General features: G+C 37.7%; 1 protein-coding gene across 4 annotated transcripts in view; it reads left to right on the top strand.

The window, feature by feature from the left end:
* The first annotated feature begins 405 nt into the window (after nucleotides 1–405).
* The window catches only part of LOC117403723 (kinesin-like protein KIF2A), a 42,812-nt gene continuing 28,636 nt past the window's right edge, over nucleotides 406–14,581 (top strand). For all 4 annotated transcript variants that reach the window (XM_034904699.2, XM_034904685.2, XM_034904694.2 and 1 more), the window contains exon 1: nucleotides 406–588. In XM_034904699.2, the coding sequence (XP_034760590.2) occupies nucleotides 528–588 (61 nt within the window). In that variant the 5' untranslated portion in view covers nucleotides 406–527. The remainder of the gene's footprint in view (nucleotides 589–14,581) is intronic.

The following is a 14,581-nucleotide window of genomic DNA, read 5'->3' as shown; positions in this document are numbered from 1 at the left end:
TATGCCGGGGTTCCAACATAAAGGAAATGTGCATCAATTTAAATATACTGCAGAGTATAATTTGATGCATTTATGAAAATAGATAAAATGGTAAGTTATTTTTGTGAAACTGTGTAACTTAATGATATCATTCACTGATACGAAGTTCTGAAAGGTAGCTACATTAAAACTTTTCTTGGCACTTTTATATCAAATCACGAGCCTCAATTGTACATCAAACAAATCCGTCTTCTTGTCTGGGATAAGCAATGAATGTAGAAAAATCGTCTGCCTATAAAACCGCGTGAAGCTCAGTTTTTTTTTGTCGGCCAAATAACCTCCATTATTCCTCTCCTTTAAGTCTCTCTCAGTGACGCGAGCTGTAGGGTGAGCGTTTTGCGCAAGCGCTTTTATTCCATTTTTCTCTCTCTCTCCCGGTTGCTTCTGCCCCTGACCCCCTCCCGGTTTCAGCAGCGCTAAAACAAGCAGGTCTACTTCAAATAAAAAACACCCAGACACACCAATTTAATACCGTTCACCCATGAAGCATGGCGGCTAATTTCGGCAAGATTCTCATCGGTATTTACGTGGAGATAAAACGAAGCGACGGTAAGTGACTCCCATTCTGTGAGCAGTAATTTTTTGTGGGTTTCGATTGATTTTTCATTGGGAGTTGTTTGAGTATCTTTGTGTTGCTGTGGTAAACGGCAACCGTTGACGCTGAGAGACGCAGCTGCAGTGACCCAGGGTGGAGAATACTGCATTTCCCGAATATTTTCGTCACGTATGATTTCTCATAACTGTACACCCCTTTTCCTCATATTCTGAGTACATTTCAAAACACGATTTTGTAAACAGTGCCAGGCAATGTAGATACATATAACGCCCTTAAAATCTCATCCAACATACAGCTATAGAACGTGACGTCATTGGTTTGAGACAGGAAATTTGAAATATTTCCGTTAAAGATAATTAAAATAATAACACCAACTTCTATATTACGAATGTTTACTATTCCAAATATTATCAGACATCAACCGGGGTAGCTGTTGCTTGTTCTTGATAATGCGGTGTAAGAATCTTTATTAATAAGCCTACTGATTTTGGAAGGACGATTACTGTATGTAGCAGTAACACAAGCAAAGCAACAAATGTGAAGGTAAGGGATTGCATCACCGTTTTATTAAATGTTATTTTACCCAGGATCTCGTATTTATGTTATTGTACTTGTGGAGTTAATGCGTTTAGCTATGTTGTGTACTATATTTAACAGAAGAGCCAAAAAGTTTCTGTTAAATTACATCTAGAAAAATATTTAATAAATGCAGCCGGTGTTATCGGTAAGTGTTTTTCTTTGTATGTGTCAAATACGGGTTTTGTGGTCAAAACATTAACTTGTATGCAGCAGAGTACAGATACTCAAGAAATGGCACTGTGAATACAACAGGAGTTTTGGGGCTTATGAATATGGGATCTTCTTGGCGCATGTGCAAGCCGGTTTGCTGTAAAAAAAAATGTGGCAGTTCAGCAGTGCTGAAAAAGCAAGACAAGTATCCTCTGTAGGGCGGTAGACGCGGTACTGTGCATCCTCATCGCATGAAAGCAGCTGCACATTGGTGTCCATTTATATAGATGATCACACGTTAAAGGATTTGACATTAACATTTTGATTTATATTAGATATGATTTAAGCCTATATTATAGAAAATATAAATCTTCTAGACACACAGCCAACAAGACCTTGAGGGTGTGACAGAGTCCGTCTATTTTGACACAAGCTGCAACTTAAAGACACATTTTTATTTGGAGAAGCTTTTTTAGCGGCATCACAATGAATTGAAAACAATGAACAGGAAATGGTACATTGACAGCCTAATTGACGTATGCCGTTTAGATGGTTGAAGAAGTGTGTTTGGGTGCGGGGGTGTGCTTAACAGTTCGCTTCCATCCCATTGTGGAACTAGACACTAGTATACTTCAGCAATGGATTTTAAAATGTTTATTCCCAGTCCAAAATTTCAATACAAAGTATAATTTGACAACCTGGTGAAAAATGTGGTAATGTCAGGAGTACACTATGCTTTACATACATTAGAAACCATAAAGCTAGAAATGTGTGTGTGTGTGTGTGTGTGTGTGTGTGTGTGTGTGTGTATATATATATATATATATATATATATATATATATATATACACACACACACACACACACACACACACACACACACACACACACACATACACAGGCTAACTTCACTATAACGAACCCCCCCCCCCGGACTCGTATTCGTTATATCATGGTGTTCTCCATAATAGGGTTTGGCATTTTTCTGTATATATATATATATATATATATATATATATATATATATATATATATATATATATATATATATATATATATATTATACTTTTGCAAGGCACTGTATATTCAGACCCCTGACCAATTCTCTCATATTACTGAATTACAAATGGTACATTGAAATTTCGTTCTGTTTGATATTTTATTTTAAAACACTGAAACTCAGAATCAGTTATTGTAAGGTGACATTGGTTTTATGTTGGGAAATATTTTTAAGAAATAAAAAACTGAAATATCTTGCTTGCATAAGTATTCAACCCCCACACATTAATATTTGGTAGAGCCACCTTTTGCTGCAATAACAGCTTTAAGTCTTTTGGGGTAAGTATGTACAGGTTTGTTCAGGTTGGTTGGACGATGCTTGTGGACCGCAATTTTCAAATAGTGCCACAGATTCTCAATGGGATTGAGATCAGGACTTTGACTGGGCCACTGTAGGACTTCACCTTTTTGTTCTTGAGCCACTCCAATGTTGCTTTGGCCTTGTGCTTGGGATCATTGTCCTGCTGAAAGGTGAATTTCCTCCCAAGCTTCAGTTTTTTAGCGGACTGAAGCAGGTTCTCTTGCAGTATTTCCCTGTATTTTGCTCCATCCATTCTTCCTTCAATTTTAACAAGATGCCCAGTCCCTGCTGATGAGAAGCATCCCCACAGCATGATGCTGCCACCACCATACTTCACTGTAGGGATGGTGTGTCTTGAGGCATGGGCAGTGTTAGGTTTGCACCACACATAGCGCTTTGAGTTTTGGCCAAAAAGCTCTATCTTGGTCTCATCTGACCACAAAACCTTTTCCCACATAGCGGCTGGGTCACTCTCATGCTTTCTGGCAAACTCCAGGCGTGCTTTCAGATGGATGGTACTTTTTGAGTAACTGCTTCTTTCTTGCCACCCTCCCATACAGGCCAGTGTTATGCAGAGCTCTTGATATGGTTGACTGGTGCACCATTACTCCACTCCCAGCCACTGAACTCTGTAGCTCCTTCAAAGTGATTGTTGGCCTCTCTGTCGCTTCTCTCACAAGTCTCCTTCTTGTTTGAGCGCTGAGTTTTGAGGGACGGCCTTTTCTTGGCAGTGCCTGGGTGGTGTGATGCAGCTTCCACTTCCTGATTATTGATCCAACTGTGCTCACTGGGATATCCAAACACTTGGATATTATTTGGTACCCTTTCCCTAATCTATGCATTTGTATTACTTTATCAAAATACAGCAAAATACAGGGAAATACTGCAAGAGAACCTGCTTCAGTCCGCTAAAAAACTGAAGCTTGGGAGGAAATTTACCTTTTCAGCAGGACAATGATCCCAAGCACAAGGCTAAAGCAACATTGGAGTGGCTCAAGAACAAAAAGGTGAATTTACTACAGTGTCCCAGTCAAAGTCCTGATCTCAATCCCATTGAGAATCTGTGGCACTATTTGAAAACTGAGGTCCACAAGCGTCGTCCAACCAACCTGAACAACCTGGAGCAAATCTGCCAAGAAGAATGGGCCAATATCACTCTGACACTGTGTGCAAAGCTGGTACATACTTACCCCAAAAGACTTAAAGCTGTTATTGCAGTGAAAGGTGGCTCTACCAAATATTAATGTGTGGGGGTTGAATACTTATGCAAGAAAGATATTTCAGTTTTTTATTTTTCTTAAAAATATTTCCCAACATAAAACCAATGTCACCTTACAATAATTGATTTTGAGTTTCAGTGTTTTAAAATAAAATATCAAACGGAACGAAATTTCAATGTACCATTTGTAATTCAGTAATATGAGAGAATTGGTCAAGGGTCTGAATACTTTTGCAAGGCACTGTATGTGTGTGTATATATATATATATATATATATATATATATATATATATATATATATATTTCTTAACTGTGGTTAATATTTGTCATATATACATCACTGTAAAAGGCACTATATTGTCTGCACTCATCGTGTGTGTGTGTGTGTGTATATATATATATATATAGAGAGAGAGAGAGAGAGAGAGAGAGATAGCTCTGGAAAAAATTAAGAGACCACTGCAAAATTATTCTCTGGTTTTACTATTTCTAGGTATGTGTTTGGGTAAAATGAACATTTTTGTTTTATTCTATAAACTACTGACAACATTTCTCCCAAATTCCAAATAAAAATATTGTCATTTACAGCATTTATTTGCAGAAAATGACAACTGGTCAAAACAACAAAAAAGATGCAGTGTTGTCAGACCTCGAATAATGCAAAGAAAATAAGTTAATATTCATTTTTGGCTGTGTGGCATGGAGCATTGTCCTGCTGGAAAAACCAGTCCTCAGGACAACCTTGTACTTGGCTTGATTCATGCCAAAGCTGCCCGATTCCAGCCATGCTGAAGCACCCCCAGATCATCATCGATCCTCCACCACATTTCACAGTGGGTGCGAGACACTGTGGCTTGTAGGCCTCTCCAGGTCTCCGTCTAACCATTAGACGACCAGGTGTTGGGCAAAGCTGAAAATTGGACTCATCTGGGGGTGCTTCAGCAAGGCTGGAATCGGGCAGATTTGTCTTTGTGAAGGACGCATGAATCAAGCCAAGTACAAGGTTGTCCTGGAAGAAAACTTGCTTCCTTCTGCTCTGACAATGTTCCCCAACTCTGAGGATTGGTTTTTCCAGCAGGACAATGCTCCATGCCACACAGCCAGGTCAATCAAGGTGTGGATGGAGGACCACCAGATCAAGACCCTGTCATGGCCCGCCCAATCTCCAGACCTGAACCCCATTGAAAACCTCTGGAATGTGATCAAGAGGAAGATGGATGGTCACAAGCCATCAAACAAAGCCGAGCTGCTTGAATTTTTGCGCCAGGAGTGGCATAAAGTCACCCAACATCAATGTGAAAGACTGGTGGAGAGCATGCCAAGACGCATGAAAGCTGTGCTTGAAAATCAGGGTTATTCCACCAGATATTGATTTCTGAACTCTTCCTAAGTTAAAACATTAGTATTGTGGTGTTTAAAAATGAATATGAACTTATTTTCTTTGCATTATTCGAGGTCTGACAACACTGCATCTTTTTTGTTATTTTGACCAGTTGTCATTTTCTGCAAATAAATGCTCTAAATGACAATATTTTTATTTGAAATTTGGGAGAAATGTTGTCAGTAGTTTATAGAATAAAACAAAAATGTTCATTTTACCCAAACACATACCTATAAATAGTAAAACCAGAGAAACTGATAATTTTGCAGTGGTCTCTTAATTCTTTCCAGAGCTGTGTGTGTGTGTATATATATATATATATATATATATATATATATATATATATATATATATATATATATATATATATATATATAATATAATGTTCGTAAGATTCATTAGGCACGTTTACACTGCCTTTTCTGATCCGGATCAAATGCATCGGTAGCTCGGCGATCGGATACCTCTCGGGGAGATGGTACAGATCAAGATCAAATGCATCGGTAGCATTTGATCCTGTCAGTGTAAACAGTCGGTCGGCTCAAGTTCCGGCATGCACTGCGGCGCAGTGATGTCCTTTGTTTTGAAGGCGGGCGCCAGACTGAAACATTCCCTCCAGCATATCAGAGGAGCAGGTAAGAGAATACATCTTCCGTGTTTTTTATTTATTTATTTATTTATTTATTTATTTATTTATTTATTTAAATTAAATAAAATATTGTTAAAGTTAACAGTAAATGGCTTGTTAATTTTTGTCTATAAATAAATTTAATTGTGTTTATTTTTATCACAACAACACCATTTTTGTTGCGTCCTTCAGCGGGATGACGTAGAACGCAATAACATGAAGCTCGGACTTACACTCTCAGTGGGCCCTCAAGCAGCAACAAATTCTCGAGTTCCTATAACGTTTGTTAAACAAACAGATGTAAATTACACTTAAATTCATTTTAAATGATTTATGTTTAGTTAATATATCCGAACAACTTATTCCCTGGGTTCGATCTACTAATTCTCCAGACGTAGTACTAGTAGGCGTAAACCTTAGAAACAGTGGAACCTCCTCTTTAAATTCTAGACAGCTATCCACTTTTTTCCCGGTCTACCTATTCCCGGTATCAGTACACAAAGGCTATATATTTTGTTTGTGCTTGATGAGTTTCGCTTCAGTACTACAAATAGGTTAACTTTAAACTTTACTGCCAGCATTCACTGTAATTAGTATTTTTAGAAGATACGGAATACAAAGCATTCTTATGAACCAAGGTAACCTCTTTTGACAGAAATAACTGGCAAGACTTGCATTACTTTTATTGTGAATAACTTGTAAAATGTATTGCTGAGTCTTGCATGCCTTTAGGGAAAAGCCATCAGTATTGTTTGTAGACACTGGTAGGCAATACTGTCAAACCCTTTTTTCTGTTGACTTCAAACGGACTTGGCATACCAGGGGTGTACAGTTCATATCGCCCAACGCCCGGGATTTTTCTAGCATTTTGTCCCTTGGACAAGAAGTATTTTTCAAAAATTGCACACCCCTGCATACATAGTGACAATATATGGATTTGACTTGAATCACTACTGTAATTCAAACATTTCAATACTGTACAGCAGCAACTAACTTGAATGTAAACTGCCCAGTGTAATTTATTTCCTGAAAAAATGGGCTATCATAAGTCAGTATCCCAACGGACGTGAAAAGCAGCAAGTATTATTTGTTGAACTGTTTTTTATAAAGCCATAGTTTGAATTGGTGGTTATTTTTCTAGGAACCTAATTCAGAATGTGATGCATACCAAAATGAACACCTTCAGCTGAATCACAAAATATTCAGTCTGCTTCACACTACAGCAGTTAATCTTGCAGGACATCGTTGTCGAACCTATACAGCACTCGGTTACACTAAACTACGCCTTGGGATCACATTCACTTCCTAGGCCAGGAAATGCTTTTTTTGGTTAGTACAGCCTTTATTTGCATGTGTGCAGATCTGAAATGTGCCTGCCAAAGGCGAGTAATAGAAAGAACACCTCCAACAGGTGAGGCTTTTTTTGTATCATTTACTGATGCAGGGATGTAGTTAAGATTTCAAATAGCAAGGAATTCTAAGGAGATAGGGGTGAACCTCTGCCAGGGTTTTCTTTAGGGCTGGAGGTCTGGAAAGGTCTTTGTGAAACCGGCTTTTATCTATAGCTCTGCTGATGCACAGTATATAGAAACAAATTGTATTATTCAGTACTCCTTTTAATTGTTCAAACCTTTTTGTTTTCCACACTTGCATTGTACAAGATGTATTAACGTCTGCACACAGTTGTGGACATCGATTTGCTACTTTCATGTTTATACATTGAGTGATACTCAATACACCCCTCCTCCCCTTTGGCTTTTAAGGCTTTGGACCACTGCCTGAGCCTGTATGAAAGTCTTGGTTGAAATAATATACCACCAGGCAGCCTTAATTCATAGCTAGACCCTTGGGTCATTTGAACAAATAATTGAGAGAAAAAAATTGTTGGCACAGTACATTTTAAATAAGGCTACAATAACTAACTTATAACTAAAATTTTAGCCAAAGGGAGAAATAAAGTACAAATTGTCTGCATGTTTACGTGACATTATCAGGAGTTCACCAATAATCTAGTCTAAAAACAAACAAACAAAAACTGTGTTTTTTTGTGTCTGCATAAATTTACAATATATAAATCCTGGCATTTCAAACATTGTTTTTTAATATCATTAAATTAGGTTTATATAACCCAGCATTGTTATGAAAAACTGAATATCCTGCACACTTTGCCTGTTGGATATTTTTTTTTTATTATTCAGAGACAGGATCTCTAAATAAATACCATGTTCACTGAATGTTAGTAAACTGAAATCTTATTTGAAACAAACTTGAGCAGCTTTGCTTGGCAAGGGTTACTGTTCCGCTGCTTCAGAAAACTGCATTCTACAGGGTTTTATTACTGTGTTCGTTTTAAAAAGAGATTTTTACAGTGTACATGGATCAATCAGGCTAGTCTAGTTTTGCATTATCTCTGTTTTACTTGTTTACTTTCTAAAAGATTTGAACAGTATATGTTCATGGAGGTGTTATGTTGTATGTGACTTTTACAGAACATAAGAAATGTTACAAACAAGAGGAGGTCCATTTGGCCCGTTTGGTTGTTTATTGATCCAAGCAAGAACCTTGTCAAGCCATTTCAAGTAACCGTGTAAATCAGCTTCCACAACAGTGTTTTATTTTTTCATTCCTTACTCACATTTTTAGGGCATTTCTAAGGTACCCCTGCATGTAAAACATCAGGCTTACTTATAAAAAGTCTGCTGCAAGGAAAGTATTTGTGGTATAGTGGAAAGTGCTTGTTGACAGATCTCTCGACCAATCAAAACACGATGAAACAGACTCCAGGAATACAAGCACCAATAAGAGCAGCGGGAAGGTGGATGTAAAAATAAATAAATAAATAAAGCGAGATATCGCTTCCTGAGTTGGTCATTTGTAGATATGTGATGACGCTAATAAAACGTTTTAATTAATATATATATATATATATTTTTTTTGTGTGTGTATTTGTGAATAACTTAGACTCGAGAGCCATGTTTGGTTAGTTGAAGAGCCAGGTTGCCGACCCTTGTTGTAGAGGGTATAAGTCCACTGGCCCGATGGTGAGATGAGGCAAGACTAAAATTAAATGACCGTAATAACCCTTTTTGAGCTGTCACATGTTAGTTTCTTGCTTTTAAACTGTACGAATCAAAACATCTTCATGCTACACACTGGTTCTGTAAGTTAATAAAATTTAAGAATGATGAGCTGATTTTGCTCCAGACACTATACAGTACATAACCTCTTAAAATAGTGGTAGAGACCTAAACTCTGATATGTTCTGTCATCTTTAGCTAGTTCATTGACTGCCTGTCTGTTACACAAGTCACAAGTGTTTGATTTTATGCTTTAAGAGAAGATCATTATTTTAAGACTAAAAGATTTTAAATAAACAAGTCTGCACTGTACTTTAATTTTCATGCATTACAGTGGACCTCCTGCTAGCTCAATCAAGTCGTGTCAATGTAACTGTTTCTCCTTGTGTCCTGGTTGTCTAGGGCAGCACAGCAGTACTAGGATTAGTGCCAGTCTGGGATTTAAACTTGGATAATGTATTTGTATTTTTTTTCCCACTGTAGCAGTGACCTATTCAATTTATTTATTGTGACAAAGTGGGAGTTGCTTTGCAACCTTCGGGTCCTTCTAGTATAAAAGAAGTACTTCATGCAACAATAGATAATACAGGCACCGCCCTGTTAAACTTATTTATTAATTATACAAAATCAACAAACAAAAGAAAAGTCTAACTACACCAAGGAGCACGAGCTAAACGGTGACGAGTTCTGGCTTTAAAACCGGACAGTTAGGCCGTTTACCGATTTTACGCAATACTTTACACACAGTACAAGTACTAAGTACAAACAACATTGGTAGAGACAGGCCAAGATCCCTGCAAAACAAATTCAGAGAGCTAGGAAGGAAATTAAAAGACAAGACCAAAACTGTGGTATTTTCTGGGATACTGCTGGCGCCTTGCAAAGGACCATATGGACAGCTGGAAATACAAAATCAAAATGCATGGCTGAAATCGTGGTGCACACAGGAAGGCTTCACTTTTCTTGAACATTGGAGCACTTTCTACAACATCTGTCCTGTTGGGACGGACTGCACTTAAACAGAAAGGGAACCAATCTACTCGGAGAAAGGATCCTTCAGGTGGTCCAGAAGCATTTAAACTAGAAAGGAAGGGGGGAGAAAACAAAAAAACAGAAGGGAGACAACATCAAAACAAGGGCAACAACTCAGGTAAGACCACTATTAAATGTATTTATCTTAATGCTAGTAGTCTCAGAAACAAAATGTTAGAACTTGAAGCTACTGCACTAACAAGTAACTACGATGTGATAGGTGTTACAGAAACTTGGTTGTCTGAGAGTGATGGAGACGAATATAATATTAGTGGGTACACACTATATAGGAAAGACAGGCAGGACAGAAGAGGCGGAGGGATAGCGCTATACATCAAAAATAGTCTTGAAGCCCAGGTGTTAAATCAGGACAAAGAAAACAATGCAGAATCAATATGGGTCAGAATAATGGACACAAATTCAAATGGCATCATAATAGGAGCATGCTATAGACCGCCAAATTCAAACGCTGAGCAAAATAATCTGTTGTACAATGACATTCGAAATGCGTGTAGAAAAGGAGAAGCCATACTAATGGGGGATTTCAACTTCCCCTGTATAAAATGGGAAAACCCGATGGGGGGTACGACGGACGAAATTGAAATGGTGGAAATGACAATTGACTGCTTCCTAACGCAATTTGTCAAGGCACCGACTAGAGGGGAGGCATGCCTTGACTTAGTCTTTTCAAATAATGAAGACAGAATAACTAAAACAGAGGTCAGAGAGCCATTGGCAAACTCAGACCACAACATGGTCTCATTTGAAATATTTTTTAAAACCCCAAAAGTCATGACTAAAGCTAAGGTTTACAATTTTAAAAAAGCAAACTACGAAGGTATGAAACCGAGACTAATAGAAGTAGATTGGAGTAAAATAGAGAAAACATCCACAGAAAAAGGATGGCTGTTTTTTAAAAATGTAGTACTAGAGGCACAAAACAATTACATCCCAAAAGTAGACAAATCTAAATCTAAAACAAAATGGCCAAAATGGTTTAATAGATCAATTAAAAAAAATATTCAGCGAAAAAAGGCACATTACAGAGCATTTAAAAGGGACCAAAAACAAAACACACAGAAAGAGTACTTGGAACTGCAAACACAAGTCAAAAAGGAAGTTAGAAAGGCCGAGAGAGAGACAGAAATCAATATTGCTAAGGGGGCTAAAACCAATTCCAAAATGTTTTTCCAATATTATAACAGCAAGAGAACATTCAAAGAGCAGGTTACATGTCTAAGAGACACAAATGGCAAAATCATAGATGAAGAAAAAAAAATAGCAAATATATTAAATGATTACTTTTCACAGGTTTTTACAAAGGAGGACACGGACAACATGCCCCACATGTCGACCTGTTCCTATCCAATTTTAAATAACTTTAGCATAACAGAGGCAGAAGTGTTAAAGGGACTAGGAGCTCTTAAAATAAACAAATCCCCTGGGCCAGATGAGATCCTCCCAATAGTACTCAAAGAAATGAAAGAAGTTATTTACAAACCGCTAACCAAGATCATGCAACAGTCTCTTGACACTGGGGTTGTACCGACAGACTGGAAAATAGCAAACGTAATACCGATCCACAAAAAGGGAGACAAAACTGAACCAGGTAACTACAGACCAATAAGCCTGACTTCTATTATATGTAAACTTATGGAAACTATAATAAGATCTAAAATGGAAAATTACCTATATGGTAACAGTATCCTGGGAGATGGTCAGCATCGTTTTAGGAAAGGGAGATCGTGTCTAACTAACCTACTTGACTTTTTTGAGGATGCAACATTGCAAACGGATAACTGCAAAGCATACGACATGGTCTATTTAGATTTCCAGAAAGCTTTTGACAAAGTCCCGCATAAAAGATTAATTCTCAAACTGAACGCAGTAGGGATTCAAGGAAATGCATGCACATGGATTAGGGAGTGATTAACAGGTAGAAAACAGAAAGTACTGATTAGAGGAGAAACCTCAAAATGGAGTGAGGTAACCAGTGGTGTACCACAGGGATCAGTATTAGGTCCTCTGCTATTCCTAATCTACATTAATGATTTAGATTCTGGTATAGTAAGCAAACTCGTTAAATTTGCAGACCACACAAAAATAGGAGGAGTGGCAAACACTGTTGAAGCAGCAAAGGTTATTCAAAATGATCTAGACAGCATTCAGAACTGGGCAGACACATGGCAAATGAAATTTAATAGAGAAAAGTGGAAAGTATTGCATGCGGGCAATAAAAATGTGCATTATAAATATCATATGGGAGATACTGAAATTGAAGAAGGGAACTATGAAAAAGACCTAGGAGTTTATGTTGACTCAGAAATGTCTTCATCTAGACAATGTGGGGAAGTTATAAAAAAGGCCAACAAGATGCTCGGATATATTGTGAGAAGTGTTGAATTTAAATCAAGGGAAGTAATGTTAAAACTCTACAATGCATTAGTAAGACCTCACCTAGAATATTGTGTTCAGTTCTGGTCACCTCGTTACAAAAAGGATATTGCTGCTCTAGAAAGAGTGCAAAGAAGAGCAACCAGAATTATCCCAGGTTTAAAAGGCATGTCGTATGCAGACAGGCTAAAAGAATTGAATCTATTCAGTCTTGAACAAAGAAGACTACGCGGCGATCTGATTCAAACATTCAAAATCCTAAAAGGTATAGACAATGTCAACCCGGGGGACTTCTTTGACTTGAAAAAAGAAAAAAGGACCAGGGGGCATAAATGGAAATTAGATAAAGGGGCATTCAGAACAGAAAATAGGAGGCACTTTTTTACACAGAGAATTGTGAGGGTCTGGAACCAACTCCCCAGTAATGTTGTTGAAGCTGACACCCAGGGATCCTTCAAGAAGCTGCTTGATGGGATTCTGGGATAAATAAGCTACTAACAACCAAACAAGCAAGATGGGCTGAATAGCCTCCTCTCGTTTGTAAACTTTCTTATTTTCTTATGTTAAGTATTTTTCCAAGTTTGAACACAGACAGACAGACAGACAGACGACTCGCACACATTTCAGACCAACTTTTGTACCTGCCTGCTTTCACAGGCGTGTGTTCCTCATTATATTAGTACGAGAGGATGATTCTAATTCCAACCCCAAGGTATTTTGGGGGATGTACTGGCATATTTAGCAGACGCCTTTTGTACTGTATTCTATTTTATCTCCAGGACTACTTTTCTATTTTCCTACCCTACTCGTTTTGTTTTTGTAGGAGGTAGGTCTCGCAGTGTAGCATTCACAGTGGCCGTGTAAAAATGTGTTTTGCATAGTCATGTACAAGCTTTTATAGTACATTTAGTGTTTCGTCATTTACAATTGATTGATAAGTAATAGTAATAACAGTAATATGCCTATGGAGTAATTGTATGTAAAAATAATGTGATATCTTGTAACAATTTTAAGTTGCCATGGATAAGGGCGTCTGCTAAGAAATAAAAAATAAAATGTATTATAGAACAGATTGCCAGCTGTCTGTGACTGTGTAGTATCAGAAGTTAATATTTGGGAAAGTTGATTCCTGAGTCCTACTTCATAAAAGTTAAGACACCTTAAAGGCCTTTTAAATTGAATGTTTAGTTTGTGTTTGCAATTGAGTAGGTGTCATTGTTTCTTAATGACTGTTACCATGGCAAGGAATGCAGCTTCCCACTACAAAGCCAACTGGGTCTAGACCTCTTCAGTTACCACAGCTTATTATTGTGATGTCATAATAACTGATATTGTTGGTCATTTGGTTGGCAAGTACAGAACTGAAATACCACTTTGGAGGTAAATTGTGTCATGGGTTTTCCGCAAACTATACATGGTACATGCTCTTGCAATTGGCATCACCTTGTCTACACTTGAATAATCAGCTGTACTAGCGGTGGGATTTTTGAGAGATATATTGCTCGAGTAAGCAAGCATTACAATTTCCAAGTACTCTATACCAGCGCCAGATAATACTCTCCTTTACACAGCATAGCCTAAACCTCCCAAACATTGGCTCAAGTCCTATTTTTAAATGCCAATCTAACACACAAGTAATGTATTAAGTCATGAATATAATGTTTGCCGCCTTGTACAGTTGATTGTTCTGTACTTGACCATACACAATTTCAAGTGGGGTTGGGGGGGAACATGCCTAGTATTGGGAAGATTGGTTAATGCGAAGTCCAGTGACAAGAAATCTGTTGGAACACAATGTCCATTAGGGCTGTCAGTTAAGCCTCAAAATAACAATTGATTAATTGGGCACACAAAATATAATCGTTAGAATAAATATAGATGATTGTACTGCCCACATACATTTCGCTCCATTCCTCTCCCCCCGACGTGATTTATTTTAATATCATTGCTGTTAAGTAAAAGCTTGTGCACAACAATTGAATGCGAGAGGTAATTGAGCCTTGGTAGCATCAGGAGAAAAAATAAAACACAACATTCGCAACAATCCTAAAGCAAGTCTAGCATACTACAGGAGTGTTACTAAAATAATAATTCCAAAGAGATTACAGTAGTCTACTTTGGAATGTAATGTCTATAAACTAGACACGAGTTTATGAAATCTGTATT

This window comes from Acipenser ruthenus, chromosome 2, assembly GCF_902713425.1.
Source record: "Acipenser ruthenus chromosome 2, fAciRut3.2 maternal haplotype, whole genome shotgun sequence".
Classification (NCBI taxonomy): domain Eukaryota; kingdom Metazoa; phylum Chordata; class Actinopteri; order Acipenseriformes; family Acipenseridae; genus Acipenser; species Acipenser ruthenus.
Note: the sequence above shows the minus strand (reverse complement) of the source record. Positions and strands in the feature narration are given on the sequence as shown.